The following is a 19,098-nucleotide window of genomic DNA, read 5'->3' on the forward strand; positions in this document are numbered from 1 at the left end:
AAGAAACATTGTCTGTGCATTGTGCTCTCGTGAGGCACATTGTAGGCACATTGGTATGCGCTGCTTTCGATCTTTCCTGCGCTATCTGCGTCAACTGACTGCCGTCTAGTAAACTCTAATAAAACCTAATTGAGCGCTTTTAACGCGGAGAATTTGATATATCGAAATGATCTTCGAAAAGCCCAGGTGGCGGTAGCCATTCTATGACCGCTAGGATAATAAAAGTCTTCTCTCTAGCATTCTACATAATTATTACAGTAATAAAATAATATATAAAATAATAAACATCTCGTCAAATAATATTACTGCTTTAGTAAAACCAATCGTTATCTATAAAGAGTGGAGCCAGTCATTAAATTCTGGCATATTTAAACTAACAATAAACATAACGAATGACGTAGTTTTAGCGCCACAATTCCAGTAAGCACGAAAATACGAAGCGAGCCAGATTTGAGCAAACAGTGTTAATTATCACATGTAAGCTCAGAAGCTAGTGGCGGTGGCAACTAGGAGGGCTAGAGTAAGGAAAACGTCTATTGAAACCAAGCGGCGAGCAAGGTGAAGAGCTGTGGCTAGTAGAAGTTAGGTGGGCCCTCGCTCGGGTAGTAGATTGTGAACATTTCAGCCCAAATGACTTAGAGGCCCATGGTACCTGGCGAAGTGGAGGCTCCTGCTGTGTATGAGCAGTGCGGGCGCGTGCTAATGTAGAAATTGGAGTGCTGCCTATTGTGGCGAGGAATTCTTAGCGTTGGTTTCACAGGTGCAATTACTGTTTTGAGTTGGAAGTATAAGCTGCATGTTAATGGCTCTTCGCTTAATTCGGTTGCCTAAGTTAGTTCGTGGGAAGTCATTGGGCTTGAAATTGACGCGAAGCTATCAGCTCGGCTAAATTAAATTTCTGCTTTTAGACAATAAACAATTAAAGGTGTGATTACGACTACTGAAAGGTGATTTTTTAGTCGGCGAATATGTATTTCTTTCCACTACGAAAAAAGAGCTAGCCTCTATCGATCTTAATGATAAATGGCAAGGCGTAGTATAGGTGGCTCTGTGCTGCCGGTGGGTGCGCTGCGCTACAACACAGAGGAAGCTGACCTTTCGTGAGGGTAGAAGAATCTCTTAGAATTATTTCGGCAAGTCGTGATATTCCGTGATGCAAAACTGCATATGGTTGTTTTAGACCTTGATAATACAAAATCGGGTTTGGTTTGTACAAGGGCTAATAATATCTTACTTTTTCCTTACTCTAGATGTGGCGCTGTCAGCTTAAGCCATGTATAGAGATTGGGAAGGTTAATATTATGGACGCGCGGACATCGGTTTGCTGGCAGTGGCTGTTTATTTCTTGTTTAACACGCTCATAAAACATGTCGCACACAGCCTGTGACACGCAGCACCCGCAAGAGATCTGCATTAATTCTAGTATTAGATAAAAAAAATTTAGTTACACAATTCCTAATATTTATGCGACAAATATTCCGCTCGTCTCCCTTGTATCTCCTCGGTATAAAAGATCGGTATATATATGGGCCTTGTCTTTAAAGAACAGCCATTGGAGCACGTCTAAAACGTATAACGTTGTCTGGCCACAAGGCTTTATTCGTCTTAGTGAAGGTTTGAAAACTAGTTAAGCTCGAGGAATGTGCCTGTGGAAAGCAAATTGGACTCTGTAACAGTGCATACCTTTAACGTTCTTGTCCTCGCAAATACCACGTAAAGAATAGCGCGCTGATTTCGATTTACTGAGTATCGCAATCGTCAGTCAGGTTTTTCAAAACGGAACAGTTTCGAAATGAGCACTCCGGATGCATGTTGATCCAGTGCTGTGACAAGGCATTCAGAAAGGCGGTAACTACTTTTCATTGTTTCAGCACAAGACAAATCACCGTTTGAAAATATGACACTTGTGTACTCAAAATCTGGATGCAGCGTCTTCACAGTATTTTCACTGGATGAAAAGGACAAAAAAGGTAAGCTGTGGCTTTCAAAGGACTTCAAAAGGTTCTTTACTCGCTGAGTCCCCAATTTTATTTCACTCCTAATAACAAAAACTTTTTCTGCCGGAAAGCCACATCGGCCGCCGCATACCAAAAACTGTAGAAGGAATTCAGTAGAATTGGTACAATATTTTGTTCCCCTGATATAAACCACAAATGTTGTTTTCAAATGAAGTCACAAGAACGGGATGGGTATGTTATGCGCAAATTGGACTGTTGATTTTTTGACGATCACCCTAGTTTACATCGCTTATTACTCTATCATTTTATTGATACAATAATATATTTATTTCAGGATAAACTGCGATGAAATAAGAGTGGCCTAAATGATCGTTATTAGAATATTTTCTGGTTGAGTGGAAAGGTTAGGTTTAACGAATGTCAAATACCTTGATAAACGAAGTGCATAAGAAAGCTAGTAGCTGCTCACTAAAAAACGTTAAAGCACTGACAGGCCCGCATGGGCCTACTAGAACGTTCGACCTAATACATAAGATTCCGTATACACGACTCCCATAAAACGCCTTTCTAATAAAACGTGAAGGCGTTTTTGTGTTGCAAAGACGTTCAATACATTTCATCGCTGGAACCAGTACCGCAAGTTTGAAGAACGCTATAAAAAGCTCTTCCGGACGATAAAGATTACTTTATATACAATACTTTCCCGAATATATTATCTCAGAATCCAGTACAGTTCTGAATTATTGTAAATCCCAATTTTAGTCACCAGATACCTCTCAGCATTGATTCGCATGAGTGTATTAAACCGATCTAGTGTGCCTCAATATTTTACCTTCAGTTGTTAAACAGCTGCTCTTGCTACAGCGCGGCTGTAACATTTGATTATCCCTGCTGTAATTTTGTCCCTGTTCACTTAGTTGTTTGTGACCCTACAAATTTCAAAATTAATCAATTTTTGAAAACCCCTCCTCATGTGGTTGCGAACACTTAACAACAAAGTTCCTTAAAGAGACTAAAAAATATTCGTCACGGTTACTGGCTAAACTTTATGTAAACACTGGACCATTATATGTTATCCATACAACTTAGAGTAAGGAAGGCGGTTTCTTCGCATACGTCTGGTAAATAACAGCTGCCCTTAAACTGCCCACCAATTTCCATTTGAAGTATTTTATTTTAATTGATTGAACTCATCAGGTATTCATGTATTTGCCACTTGTTAGAATAAAATTATCTTCGTCCCTGTTAAACATGGTTTTCGTCCGTCATTTTTATTGCAAATAGAGCTTTACATTTCACTTATTCATTCAGTGCAATATTAAAAAACTGTTCTCATGCAAATTATACATTCTTTGACTTCTCTAAAAATTTTGAACAAGCTAAACACAAAATCATCATGACAAAACTTTCTGCAATAAAACTTGATTCTGAGAAATTAAGATGGTTTGAATGCTTTCTGACTAATCGTTTTCAGTACGTTGATTGTAATGGCTACGAGGCCCAACTTATAAATGCAACGATCGGAGCATTTCAGGGCTGTATGCTTAGGTCTGTACTTCGCATATTATATATATATATATATATATATATATATATATATATATATATATATATATAATTGATGACTTACCTGACTGTGATCGCATCGCGCATACGCCTGTACGCCTCCGACTCTGCTGTACCTGCCAAAGATTGGAAACCCTGGCCCTCTAACTAGAGCTAAATAATATCATTCTCTGGAGCAGACAGTGGTCACCGGAAATAAAACCTAAAATGTCAATTGACCTGTGTATAAAAACGGACGGTTGTACATCCAACTACATATTCAGCAGCGTCAACCTTGAGAGTGTTTCATAATATTGATGTTTGTGCGTACTAATATCATTCACTCTCAGTTGAAAGCCTCATATGCACATCATTGCTCATGCTACAAGCACGTTATGTTACTCGGGACGGAACTTCAGTAATGCTTGAATTCAAATAAAATTACAGCTTTACAAATCTGTTGTAGTAAGCTCCGAACTGGAGTATTCAGCATCAATCTGGGATTCTGACAGTGCCACTCTAAATAACGCTCTTTAATTGATTCAGAATAAGCCTTTTCACTTCATTATTTCGAACTATACCCGCACCGCCAGCATTGCTAAAATTAAGGTCAAAATGTCTCTGCAATGTCGGTTTAGGCGGAAATTGTTTCGCCTTTGTTTCATCAACAAGGGTCATCATCACCACAGCTTGCACAGCCACTTCATATATGCGCCCATATACCGTTCTTTAAGATTTAATTAACAGGACACTCTTGACGTCAATCACTGCCGCCCAAATACATTTATTTATTCGTTTATTCCACGTACATGAATTTGCTGCAACAAACTTCCTGCAGATATTGTGTAAATACCCGATTTAAATATTTTTGCAATCACTGTTTGCATTTTGCTTATGTAAATTGAATTATATTCTTCAAAATCTACGCTTTCACTATTCTTTTTTCCATAAGTTTCGCTCATGTTTTCACTGTCTCCTAATTTACTGCTGAAGTAATTTGTACTGCTTTTATTATGCTGTGAAGAGTTTTTCTAACGTTTGTATCATGTTCTAGCTCACTTGTAGGAACCTTTCTAATGTATTGCGTTTGTTTCATTAAACTGTCTTTCTTTTGTTACAATTTATGTAACACCAGTATATTCTATAATGCCTAGGTGATTGCTGGTATGATATTCTCAAGGAAGACACGCCTTTCTACTTCAGATGCAGGCTTGACAGGCACCACATCGCTGTTCGTGAATGAACATCTTCGTCCCGAGAATAAGCTGTTGCTTTCAAAGGCTGTCACTACAAAGAAAGAACACAACTGGAAGTATACTTGGGTTTCTAGAGGTAAAATTCTGATGAGAAAGACGGATAGCTCAGAATTACATCACATAGTCACGGCAGCCGACCTTGACACGATATATTAATACCGGTAACCGACCTTGACAAGATAGCTTGAAGATTTAGAAATGCTTACGGCTGATCAAGTTGATAACTTCTGCGATGTGAACTGTACTCGCTCAGTACTGCATTGGAATATAAGGAGTATATAAAGAACTTTAGATTTTTTCTCTCGTTTTTAGGTGAACACAAAAATACATACGACGTAATTGCAGTCCCAGAAACTTGGCTATTTCCAAATGAATGTCTTGTAAGGAAGAAGATGATAGAGCGCCGACGCTAACGACGATGAATACGCCGATCAGCTGTCGCGCGCACTGAGAGCTCGGACCGCCTTGTTCGGACGATATTGTGCTTCGCTCTACGGTCGTCTTGTGTCACCGGTCGCCGTGTCCAGTCCTCCGAATAACCCCCAATAAACCCCTCTTCATTTGGTGGAACGTGCCGACGTACGACCCTTACACGATTACCGTGGAGCTCCGCAGCCGTACGATACCTATGGCGACGAACGAGGTAGGCCAACAGCCAGTGGCAACCCCTTCGCTGTCCATCTCATGCTCCGACACCATTCGGCAGCGAGATCCCGCAATGTTCAGCGGGCAGGGCGACCAGGACGTTGAAGATTGGTTGGCCTCGTACGAGCGGGTAGTCGTCATAAACACTGGGATGACCGCATGAAGATCAAAAACGTCATCTTCTACCTGAGTGACGTTGCCAACCTCTGGTATCGAAATCATGAGGCCGACATGCCAACTTGGGCCAACTTCAAAGCAAAGTTCACGGGTGTTTTCGGTCGACCCACAGGGCGAAAACTATGCGCTGAAGAAGCCTTGCGGGTACGAGTTCAGCATGAAGGGGAAACATTCACGAGCTACACTGAAGACGTCGTGGATTTATGTAAGCGTGTCGATCCGTCTATGGATGAGGCTACCAAGATGAAGTACATAATGAAGGGCATTGATGTCGATGCATTTCACATGCTGTGGGCAAGGAGCCCAACCACAGTGGCCTCAGTATACAATCTTTGCCAGAGTTTCAATGAAATGCTCAAGCAACGCCTCTGCACTCGTCGCTCTCCCACACCTGCCTCGTCCATCTCTGGCCTGGCTGTGAGCAGCGACCTTTTGGCTCACATCAAAGATTTTGTTCGAGATGAGGTCTCCCGACAGGTTGGGCTTTTGTATGGCCCACGCCCGTCGTCTACAGCCCAGCTACTTACCCCTGCGATCCGACAAACCATCGCGCAGGAGGTTGCCGATGCATTTCCCAGTTTTGGCCAGCCAGCGCCTGTCACACTCCATGTCGACCCTGTTCCACTGCAGCCCACACCTCTTGTTGCACCATTGAGTTACAACCCCCCCTGTTGTCGTACCGCCTCTACCTGTACCAACAAATGTCTCCCACATATGCAGAAGTTACCGCCCGCCCTCCGCCACCACAGTTTTTTGCGTACGTGCCGACTAGTGCGCCACCCACTGCCGGTCTACGGTACCTATCAACGACGCCTCACTGCAATCCTTTGCGCACGAATGACATCCGGCCTATTTGCTATGCCTGCGGTATTCCAGGCCACGTCGCCCGCCTGTGTCGTCGTACTCTGCGTTCTGCCCCTGCACGCACTATGGCTGACAGCAATTATCAGTACGACACCTTGCGCCCACCTTCGGAGACATCTCCAGGGCAGCCGCACAGCCCATTGGGCCGCCAGAACATTCCTTTGAACCGCTCGCCGTCCCCTCGCCGTCAGTCCTTGACGCCAATGCGGCGTCGTACCATGACACAAGACCCGTAAAACTAGCAGCCGCAGTTCCTGGGGCAAAAACTGCGCACATTTCGCCTACAACAAGTCCTCCTCTGTCTCTGCCGAACGTTCTCGAAGTTTTTGTGGACGGTATTCGTGCCCTTGCACTCGTCAATACCGGGGCCACTCTGTCAGTCATTAGCGAAAGTTTTTGCCGCTCGCTTCATAAAGTCAGCACCCCGCCTTCTGGACTTTATCTTCGCACCGCCAGCGCCGATTCCGCTCGTCGGTCTGCTGCTTACACAGCGCGTGTAGTTATCGCGGACGTCTTATATATGTCGTCGAGTTTTTAGTGCTTGCGTCATGCTCGCATGACTTAATTCTTGGCTAGGGTTTCTTTTCCCGCCACAATGCTGTTATTGACTGCGCCGGCGCCTACGTCGCATTCTCTGCGCTCTGTGTGCGGTTCTTGACCATTCGCCGTCTTTTCTTGCGTCAAACTTATCGCCGACGACACCGACATTCCGCCCAACTGTGCTGTGGTTGTTCCCGTGTGTGTACCCTTTCTGCGCCTTCCCCCATGTTCGCCTCTCGCCGTCACCTCTTTCTTCCCTTTGCTATCATGGAAATTAACTTTGGTGCCGCTGACATTGTTGTTGCGAATGCCTCCACCGCTGTGGTCCGGCTACTTCGTGGAGAATGCCTTGGTCATATTGAAGTTGCTGACCTCATCCCGCCGTTTGAGGTTGATGGGTTACAACAGAGTGCCCACGTAGCCTCTATAACTCCGATTACTGAGTCTTCCGATATACCAAGTTGGGACCTTTTTCAATTGTCTGTGTCCAGTGACCTCGATCCAACTCACCGTGAACAACCGTTTGCTCTCCTCAACCAGTTCCGTTCGTAGTTTGACGCTCAGACGACTTCCTTGGGCCGTGCGACCGAGGTTGTTCACCACAACGACACCGGCAGTCATGCCCCTCATCGACAGCACCCTTACCGTGTTTCGCTTACGGAGCGCCGTGTTATTGCTGACTGACCAAGTCGACGACATGCTACAACGTGGTGCAATTCAGCTTTCATGAAGTCCGTGGTCGCCTCCATTGGTACTTGTGAAAAAGAAGGACGGCTGCATAAGATTTTGCGTTGACTACCACCGTCTTAACAAAATTACTCGTAAAGACGTATGCCCACTACCCCGCATTGACGACGCCATCGACTGTTTAAAAGGAGCCGAGTTCTTTTCGTCCCTGGACCTGCGTTCGGGCTATTGGCAAGTCCCTGTGGCTGAGTCTGACCGACCCAAGACCGCCTTTGTTAAACCTGATGGACTATATGAGTTCACTGTGATGCCGTTTGGTCTTTGCAACGCTCCTGCTACGTTTGACCGAATGATGGACAACGTATGTTACGCGGCCTCAAGTGGAACATTTGTCTTTGTTTTGTGGATGACATCTTCGTTTTATCTCCCGATTTTCCGACGCACCTCGTGCGCTTACACCAAATCCTGAGCTGTCTCACTGGCGCCGGTCTCCAACTTAACCTAAAGAAATGTTTTGGCGCCCGCAAGCTGGGTCATGTCGTGTCCGAAGATGGCGTCCTACCCGATCAGGACAAACTACGTGCGGTAACTGAATTCCCGAAACCGACGTCTGTTAAAGAGCTGCGCAGCTTCGTCGGCCTATGCTAATAATTTCGCCATTTTCTCCGCAATTTCGCTACCATTACTGCATCGCTTACAAAATTGCTGAATGGTCCCGCCGACTTGTCTACATGGACCCTACTCTGCGACGATGCTTGCAATAAGCTGCGGCGTCTACTAACTTCACCGCCCATTCTCCGCCATTACGAGCCATCCGCTCCTACAGAGGTGCACACTGACGCAAGCGGCATCGATCTCGGTGCTGTCCTCGCTCAACGCAAACAAGGCTTTTCCGAATATGTGGTTGCTTACGCTAGCCGAGCGCTAACGAATGCTAAATCTAACTACACCGTCACAGAAAAGGAGTGTCTTGCAATCGTGTGTGCTTTAACAAAGTTTCGCCCTTACTTATATGGCCGCCGCTTCAACGTCATCACCGTACACCACGCCCTCTGCTGGTTGGCTTCCCTAAAAGACCCTTCTGGGCGCCTCGCCCGCTGGGCTCTTCGCCTTCAAGACTTTGACTTTTACGTGATATATCGATTGGGACGCAAACACTCCGATGCTGACGCCTTGTCGCGCTCGCCGCTGCCTTCTCCTGCACCCTCGCACTCGATATCCGAACCCTCCGTTGCAGCGCTCACTTCCGACGACCTGCCTTTTGAACAACGCCGGCATCCCTGGATATCTTCGCTCCTAGACGTCCTCACCACGTCCTCAACGTCTTCATTCCCGCGAGCCCTTCATCGCCAAGCTTCCCATTTTACGATCCGGGGTGGTCAGCTGTATCGCAAAAGCTATCGCCCGGATGGTCGCAAATGGCTCTTGCTCATTCCTCGCCATCTTCGCACAGAAATTTGTGCCCATCACCATGCCGACCCGCACAGCACACATGCTGGCCTGTTGAAAACATACGAGCGTCTTCGCCAGCGGTACTACTGGCGAAGATGTATAACTTTGTCCGCCGCTATATTTGCTCCTGTACTGCTTGTCAGCTTCGGAAGTCGTCTCCGCGCCCCTCCGCCGGCCCATTACAGCCATTGCCTTGTCCAGCGCGACCCTTCGATTGTGTCGCCATCGACCTCTATGGCCCCCTTCCATCTTCGACGTCAGGCAACCGCTGGATAATAGTCGCCATCGATCACCTCACTCGCTACGCGGGGACTGCTGCCCTGCCTACGGCTAGCGCTCGTGACGTCGCCTCCTTCATCCTGCGTCACATCGTTCTACGTTACGGGGCTCGTCGTGAACTTCTTAGTGACCGCGACCGCATCTTCCTATCTCAAGTGGTCCACGAGCTGTTGGAAGCTTGCCAAACAATACATCTAACCACCACAGCTCACCATTCTCAAACCAACGGCTTCACAGAAAGGTTTAACCGAACTCTTGGTGGCATGCTCGCCATGTACGGTTATTCTGACGCGTCTAATGGGGATCAGGTGCTTCCATACATCACCTATGCCTATAACACGGCGTCTCAGGCAACGAATGGATTTTCCCCGTTCTTTCTCCTTTACGGTCGTGAGCCTTCTGTCTACTGGACACCATACTTCCTTACCCCCCCTCCCCCCCCCCCCCCCCCGACAGTTCAGAGCACACTTCTCTTTCTGCTGTTGCCCGTAATGCTGAGCAGTGCCGTCAGCTGACTCGCTAATTCACGTTGGACATTCAAGATCTTCGCCGACATGAGAGCGATCACGGAAAGCCCACTGCTGATTTTCCTACCAACACCCTCGTTTGGCTCTGTGTTCAGGCTGATTCCATGCAAAGTATAATGACCCTTATCGTGTATTAGAACTTACATCACCAGTTAACTACGTCGTGGAGCCGGCAACACCTTCTTCAGATCACCGTCGCCGCGGGCGAGAAGTTGTTCACGTCAGTCGACTTAAGCCATACTACGATCCCCTTGTCATACCCTCGCCCTATGTCGCCAGGATGGCTCCCTCTTTCCGCCGAGGCAATTGTAAGGAAGAAGATGATACAGCGCCGACACTAGCGATGATGAAGACGCCGAAGCCCTGGCGCGCGCACTGAGAGCTCGGACCGTCTTGTTTGGACGATATTGTGCTTCGCTCTACAATCGTCTTGTGTCACCGGTCGCCGTCTCCAGTCCTCCGAATAACCCCCAATAAACCCCCTTTAGTCTCAATATACCAAATTATGTTTTTTTTTTTCACGCCCTCGTTGTGCCATAAATAAGGATGGTGGCTTCGGCCCCTTCATATTAGGAACTCTCTAAGCTTTTACAGAAAACCCTCATATTTTTACCAAAACAAACGATGACACAGAGGCAATATTTCTGGAAATTGACAGTGTAATGATCGGCGTTGTTTACCGAGAACCGCTTAATAATCGTAGCATATTCCTAAGTGGCCTTGAAACTATATTCATTAACATAACTAAGTGCTCAAAAAACGCTATAATTACTCGGGATATGAACATTGATATACTGAGCGCAAATCACAGTGACTATTCCTAACCTCCTCTCTTCATTTGGTTTCCATAATCATATCTCATGCCAGACCCGCATTAGGAGTAATATTCAACATGTTTGGATTATATCCTGTATAACTTTCAACCCACCCGAGGTCTCGCTGGAGTATTCAATACCGCGCTTACAGATAATCTACCTGTAGCACTGTTTGTACTGCTTTAATACTCCATGCCGCCCCGAACCACCCGTCAAATCATTTACCCGGATTGACCACGAAAAGCTTTTTCAGTTGATTTCAAGTGTTAGATTTGACGATATCGATCCTTTAAATGCTAGCGAACACTGCCAACGCCTCAAGAACAAATAAATATGTTAATAAATGAATGCAAGGTAACTAAAAAAGTGAAATATTTCGCGGTGCTAATTTGCCCTTGGATGACCTCTGTGCTTGAAGTCATAAAGTAACGCGAACATTGTCATACGAAAATGAAACAGAACAGGGGCAACGAATATTACGCAGCTCAATACAGAACTCACAGGAATAAAGACCTTGCATTGATGCGTCGCCAAAAAAGGTGTTATTATCTCTCAAAAATTAATGCTAATGCTAGCAATACGAAGACACTGTTGGAAATTTTAATTCTATCATTCAGCCAGCGAGAGCAAAAAAGGTGCTCCCATCAAAAGCCTTGCCCCCAAGCGCAATTCACATGGCAGATGATTTCAACAGGCATTTTTGCTCCATAGCTGGGAATGTGATCCCCAAAGTACAAAGCCAGGAGCCAGCTCTTCTTTCTCCATGGCAGGAATCCAGCTTCAGATATGATTACTTACCTTGTCATGAACTTATATCAGTTAGTAGCCAACTGGAAAAGAGAAAAGCGCGCGGATTAGATGGAATTCCTGTTTATTTATTGAAAAACAATATCGAAATTCTAGCGCCCACCGTGGTTTCTTTATTTAACAAGTGTTTTTGTGGTGCCACATATCCCATTGCATTGAAGGTAGCAAACGTCGTTCCAGTATACAAAAATGAAAATCCCGATCAATTACAGACCAATTTTTGTCTTGATCTGCTTTAGCACACTTTTCTACAAGCTGCTTGCCAAACGTATTACGAAATTTTTGAAGAAATATGCCATTCTAAGCACTGATCGACATGAATTTCAGGAGTCAAGATCTACTACTACTGCAATCTTGTCTCTATCCGAACTCGTTAACAACACACTTAACTGCAACTTTATAGCAATAGGCGTGTTCTTGGACACAAAAAAGCTTTTGACAATGTGGACCATGAAGTTATCTCCAAAAAACTTGAAAGACTTGGCTTTAGAGGTTTAGTGTTGCAGTTTCTGAGAAGTCATTCATGCGACTATTCCCAAAGAGTCCAAATTGATGACAATGTCTCGAATGTGCTAACGGTGTCCATGGGCATTCCGCAAGGCTAGGTTCTGGGACCTATTCTTTTTTGCCTTTATGTGAATGCCCTTCTTATATGCACAGAACTCACATGTCATTATGTATGCCGACGACACACTATTGTAGTCACCGCCAAATCGGTAGAAGATGCAGCAATTGTGCTTAATAGGGAGCTTCAATGCATTAAAACCTGGTTCCAATCTAACCGTCTATCGCTAAATACCGAAAAAACAAAATATATTACTTTGAAATCGCCGCATACGTCCGCGTGCATATCATTGTGCAGCTTGCATATCGAAGAAGATGAGTTACAGTAATGTCATACTTAGGAGTGATCATGGCTAAAGATTTTAACTAGCATCATCACGTTGATGCGCTGAGTAAAAAGTTGTCATATTCTTGCTATACATTAGCGAAAGCATCTAAATATTTTCAGACTAATACTCTAAAAAAATATATTTCAGTTTGTTTCAATCACAGCTTGCATACTGTATCGAGGCCTGGGGCCTTGCATACCCATCTTATATTGATCCTCTGGTAAGGTTGGTACAAAGGGCTCTTAGAATGATCAACTTCGTTGCACCTACACCTCCATCGTGGCCTTTATTCAAACGAAATTATATTATACCAATTACTAACTTAACAGACTATCGCTTAGAAATTTTTGTAAATCCTGTGGTTTGCAACCCTATCACCTTTCCTTTAGTTTAATTCAAGTCCCCTTTGTCCAGTTCTCGTTTAGCCGCACATGGAAAGTACTTACTTCCAACATCTGACAATCATTATGGGCATAGATGTCTCCGTTTTTGTAGTGTTAAAATTTGGAATGCTATCCCATGCTCAGTCGTATCCTCATCTAATACATTTAGAGTACTTAAGAAATGCTTCCTCCATACAGAAGTGCCTCAATAAAGTGACTATCTGCATACTCTACATGTGGCGTAGTAATCGGAATATGAAATAACCTTTCTTTTTCTCTCTCGTTTTATTACTTTTGTCAAGTAATAGATTTTTAGTTTGTATCATGTTGTTTTGTATTATAGTTGTTTCATTTTGCACCGGTAAATATGTGTTTTGTTTTCTTCTTGAGTCGTCAGTAGACATACTTGTATCTATTTCGGGATCCATGACTAGCCTCTGGCTAAGGATCCTTCAGTGTCTGATGTAATCATTTGTCTACTTTGAAATAAAGAAATAATTGAAAGAATTGAATTAAAAATAAATAAACAAACATAAACAGCTTAGACGGGAAAAGGTTAGCACAAGTGACTAGAGGACGGAGCGGAAAAATTGCGATAGCGAGGATATTGTCGCCTGCTCGCTGATAGCGAGAGTGCTACGGGCATTATATTTTATGAAGTGGCGGTGGCCTGTAGGAAGCAGCACGACTGAAAGCTTTCATTTTAAAGAATGCCATATAAAGAAGACAAAGAACAGAAAACGCTGCGGCATCGCCATCACCATCGCTTGTCTCCGGCGCCCATCTCGCTCGCGCTGAAGCTGTGCCCTGCGGCTGGTAATTCGATCCCTTGTGCCCAAAGTACTGCCAGCGCTAGACGTTCCAACCAACCATTAAATCCACATTACACTTGGTGGAGGTCAATCTGAAGTTCCCTGTACCCATCTCGCCCTGGAACTTCGCAGCAGAACATTGACTACCCCAATGACGGAGCCGACTTCATTGCACCTGCCTCCGCCTGTCACCTGCACAGGTGCGCTCCGTCAACGGGACCCGACTACCTTCAGCGGAAGCAGCGATGACGACGTCGATTATTGGCTGACCACTTACGAACGGGTCAGCCGTCACAATAACTGGGACGACAACCGTAAGCTCAACAATGTCATCTTTTACTTGAGCGACGTCGCTAATCTGTGGTTTCAAAACCACGAGTCGGACTTTTCCACCTGGGCGAATTTCAAGACTAAATTTTCCGATGTCTTTGGCCGCCCCGCCGTCCGAAAACTCCGCGCGGAACAGCGTCTTCGATCGCGACTACAGCTGCCCGGTGAAACGTTCACCAGTTATATTGAGGACATTGTTGATTTGTGTCGCCGCGTTGACCCGACCATGACCGAGGCCGTTAAGATACGTCATGTCCTCACAGGAATTGATGCCGGCGCTTTCAACATGCTTATCGCCAAAGGCCCCAATACGGTCAAGGAAATATACGACCTCTGTCAAAGCTACGACGAACTCCGCAAGGAGCGTGCTTTGATTCGCCAGCCTGATGCATCACTCGCTGGATTAGCCGCGGAGAGGGAGTCATCTAGCCTCTCTGAAGACATCAAGGCTTTTATACGTCAGGAGGTCGCGCGCCAACTGTCCCTACAGCCATATGTTAAGGAGTCGTCAACAACTGGCCTTGTTCCGGAGCTTCGCCATGCAATCCAGCAGCATGTCTCTGAAGTCCTCCCTAATCCTGTTCCTCAATCAGCTCCGGTCGCACCCTCAATGCCGTTACTCACGCCCACAGTTTCATCCTCCGGCGTTGCGCCACTGAGCTACGCTCCAGCATTCGCGCCGGCTCCTCCTCAAGTATTGCGTCGCACGTATGCCGAAGTCACTTCAAGTCCACCGCCTGAGCCAGCATATGCCTATGCTTCGCCCCCCATGCGGTCCGCACCAACAGCCTTTGCGCCCCCCTTGCGTCAGACACCATCTCCATGGCGCACTGCAGACAACAGGCCTATTTGCTACCACTGCGGCATCCCCGGACACACTACACGCTACTGCCGGCGCCGAATAAATATGGCCTTTGCTGCACGGCCTGCGCCACCTTATTTGGCCCCCCAGTTCCCAGTCCCATCGGGTCCTCCAACAGCACCCCCTGAACCTCCGGACTTCCGCCCTCGTCGTTCGCCATCACCACGTCGCCGCTCCATTTCGCCAATGCGCCGACGACCCGCTACCCAGCCGGAAAACTAACCGCCGCAGTTCGCGAGGCACGAACTGCGTATCCGACCGAATTTCAAAGTCCTCGTCTTAATCCCGCGAATGTTATTCCTGTCATCGTTGAAGGTGTTCATACTCTTGCGCTCGTCGACACCGGTGCCGCTGTATCAGTTATCAGCCAAAAACTCTGCCGCTCCATCCGAAAGGTGACTACGCCTCTCGAGGGACTATTGCTTCGTACCGCATCCGCTCACAGTATACAGCCGACAGCTATCTGCACTGCTCGCGTCGTCCTTGCTGCAGCCTTGTACATCATCGAATTCGTCGTTCTCCCCACATGTTCTCATGACGTCATTCTTGGCTGGGATTTCCTGTCCCAGCATCATGCTATCATTGACTGCGCCAGTCCTCAAGTAGAGCTCATTGAATCGAGTGATGCACCGTCTGATGCCCTGCTCCACGAGCCGTGTCCTCGTTTTGCGACCAAACTCCTCGTAGCACATGACACAACCATCCCACCCGTTAGCGCTGTTCTGGTTCCCCTCACTGCCTCTTTTACCACCGCCGCGACAGTCCTCTTTGTGCCCTCTAACGTTGTCTGCCGCCGCCGCCACTTACCGCTGCCGTTTGCCGTCCTTGACATGAAAAACGGCGCTAGCACACTTCTGGTAGCCAATCCTCTTCCGTCTCCCGCTATGTTGATCGAAGGGGAGTGCCTCGGCCGCATCGAGCCCGCGGACCTTCTGTTCACCTTTGATGATGTGTCATTCCCTGTTTGCCAAGTTGACGCCTTGACTCCAACTCGTGTGGCTTCAGATCCGCTACAGCGGGACCTTTTTGACCATTCCGTGGACAGCGCTCTAGAACCGCGCCACCGCGAGCAACTTCTCGACCTTCTACACCAATTCCGCGCCTCCTTCGACATTCCGCAATCTTCCTTGGGCCGTACGACGACCGTTTCCCACCTCATCGACACTGGCGCTCACCCACCTCTCCATCAGCGGCCGTATCGGGTGTCCCCGACTGAGCGCCGTGTTATTGCCCAACAAGTCGATGACATGCTGCAACGCGGAGTAATTAGAGAATCCTGTAGCCCATGGTCGTCTCCTGTGGTTCTAGTTAAAAAGAAGGATGGCTCCATACGATTTTGTGTTGATTATCGCCGCCTCAACAAAATCACTCGTCGTGATGTGTACCCCCTCCCACGAATCGACGATGCCCTAGACTGTTTGGAAGGCGCAGAATTCTTTTCCTCACTCGATTTACGCTCCGGGTATTGGCAGGTGCCAATGGCAGAGGCGGATCGTCCTAAGACCGCCTTTATTACTCCAGACGGACTATACGAATTTAATGTTATGCCATTCGGACTCTGTAACGCCCCAGCCACATTTGAAAGAATGATGGACACTGTACTGCGCGGCCTGAAATGGAACATCTGTTTATGCTACCTCGATGATATCGTCGTCTTTTCAACCGACTTCCCGACCCACCTGACTCGACTTCGCCAGGTCTTCACCTGCCTAACCCGCGCCGGTCTTCAACTCAACCTCAAAAAGTGCCGCTTTGGTGCCCGCCAGCTCACAATACTCGGACATGTTGTGTGTAAAGATGGAGTTCTGCCTGATCCTGAGAAGCTGCGCACCGTCGCTGACTTTCCGAAACCGACCACTTTGAAACAACTGCGAAGCTTCGTGGGCCTCTGCTCGTACTTTCGTCGTTTTGTTCGAAATTTCGCAACCATCATAGCCCCCCTTACACAGCTCTTGAAAGGCACCCCTAACCTCTCCTCTTGGTCCCCAGCCTGCGATGATGCATTCGCGACACTGCGCAATGTTCTGACGTCACCCCCAATCCTTCGCCATTACGACCCTACTGCACCTACAGAACTTCACACCGATGCCAGTGGTGTCGGCCTCGGCGCCGTCCTCGCCCAGCGCAAGCCTGGCTTCTCCGAATACGTTGTCGCCTACGCAAGCCGTGCTCTTACCAAAGCCGAGTCCAACTACTCCGTTACCGAAAAGGAGTGCTTAGCAATCGTGTGGGCTGTAACGAAGTTCCGCCCTTACTTATACGGCCACTCCTTCGAGGTAGTTACAGATCATCACGCTCTCTGCTGGCTCGCGTCTCTCAAGGATCCGTCTGGCCGTCTCGGGCGCTGGGCTCTCAGGCTTCTGGAATACGACATCCGTGTAGTTTACCGCTCTGGCCGCAAGCACTCTGACGCCGACGCTCTTTCTCGGTCACCGGTGCGCTCGCCTAACTCATCGTCCCCTCCTCAAGCACTCTTGTCAGCACTCACCATTGAGGATATGCCTTTCGAGCAACGACAAGATCCTTGGGTTTCTAACCTGCTGGATATCCTTGGCACTACTTCCGCGGCTACGCATCCTCGGGCACTCCGCCGACAGGCCTCCCATTTCGCCATTCGGGACGGCCTTCTCTACCGCAGGAACTACAACTCAGACGGCAGAACGTGGCTTCTTGTCATTCCGCGCCACCTCCGCTCCGAGGTTTGTGCCCAACATCACACTGACCCTCAAAGCGCTCATGCCGGCGTCCTCAAAACCTATGATCGAATTCGTCAGAGGTACTACTGGCGGGGAATGTACAATTTCGTACGTCGCTACATTCGCTCTTGTACCGCCTGTCAACAACGCAAGATTCCTCGCCACCCCGCTGGCCCTCTCCAGCCTTTACCTTGTCCAGCTCGCCCGTTTGATCGCGTGGGAATCGACCTTTATGGTCCGCTACCATGCACGGCCGCTGGTAATCGATGGGTCATCGTCGCAGTCGATCACCTGACCCGTTACGCCGAGACTGCTGCACTTTCCGCGGCGACAGCCCGAGAGGTAGCCCATTTTCTTCTACACCACTTCATTCTTCGACACGGCGCCCCTCGCGAGCTACTGAGTGACAGAGGTCGTGTCTTTCTTTCCGAAGTAGTTCAAGAGCTCCTGTCGTCTTGCAAATCGATACATCGGGCTACAACCGCGTACCACCCACAAACAAACGGCCTCACGGAGCGCTTCAACCGTACGCTTGGGGACATGCTCGCAATGTATGTTACATCTGAATCGGGAAGCTCCAACTGGGAGCAGGTACTGCCATTCGTAACGTTCGCGTAAAACACAGCCACCCAAGCAACAACTGGGTTTTCGCCCTTCTTTCTCTTATATGCCTGTGAACCATCTTGTACTCTGGACACAATTTTGCCATACCATCCAGATGCCTCTGAGTACAGTGCCTTGTCAGATATTGCACAGAAGGCCGAGGAATGCCGTCAGCTAGCTCGCACGTTTACTTCCAACACTCAAGGCTATCGCAAAGATCAGCGTGATACCGATACCCCTGCTCCCACGTTCCTGGCCGACAGCTTCGTTTGGCTATGCGTTCCTGCCACCAACAAACTAGACACCAAATACCACTGACCTTATCGCGTCTTGGAACGCACATCCCCTGTGAACTACGTCATCGAGCCAGTCACCCCTTCTTCCGACCACCGCCGTCGCGGACGCGAGGTTGTCCACGTTAGCCGCCTCAAGCCATATTACAACCCTCTGCTCGTCTCTTCTCCCTAAGTCGCCAGGATGGCGACTTCTTCACGCGGGGGAAATGTAAAGAAGACAAAGAACAGAAAACGCTGCGGCATCGCCATCACCATCGCTTGTCTCCGGCGCCCATCTCGCTCGCGCTGAAGCTGTGCCCTGCGGCTGGTAATTCGATCCCTTGTGCCCAAAGTACTGCCAGCGCTAGACGTTCCAACCAACCAATAAATCCACATTACAGCCATTTGCTTTGTTTGTGAGTAGATTGCTGCTTCAGTGTTTCTGGGCTCATCAATTGAATTCTTTTTTTCTTTTGGATCTGACGGGCGTTGCAAATGGAGATATACCTTTTATCGCAGTCGTCCACCAAAGCCAGGCTTGCTTGACGATGAACAGTCAATGGTTCTTCCCGTGATTTATTATACAAACCAGAGTACTGGAACCTGTTCATGTGGAGTGCTGTTTACTTATCTGCAAAACTTAATGCAACATAGTTCGAATTCGCTAAGTTCTCCTAGTGGCAAAATATAAG

At 47.4% G+C, this 19,098-nt stretch overlaps 1 protein-coding gene across 1 annotated transcript in view; it reads left to right on the forward strand.

Annotated features, from left to right (window-relative positions):
• The window catches only part of LOC146171878 (uncharacterized), a 141,328-nt gene that overhangs the window by 98,221 nt on the left and 24,009 nt on the right, over positions 1-19,098 (forward strand). The window contains exon 4 of the mRNA XM_084586267.1: positions 1,872-1,970. Within this exon, the coding sequence (XP_084442393.1) occupies positions 1,872-1,970 (99 nt within the window). The remainder of the gene's footprint in view (positions 1-1,871; positions 1,971-19,098) is intronic.

The sequence above is a fragment of the Amblyomma maculatum genome, unplaced genomic scaffold (genome assembly GCF_055883805.1).
Source record: "Amblyomma maculatum isolate TAMU_Amacu unplaced genomic scaffold, ASM5588380v1 scaffold_17, whole genome shotgun sequence".
Classification (NCBI taxonomy): domain Eukaryota; kingdom Metazoa; phylum Arthropoda; class Arachnida; order Ixodida; family Ixodidae; genus Amblyomma; species Amblyomma maculatum.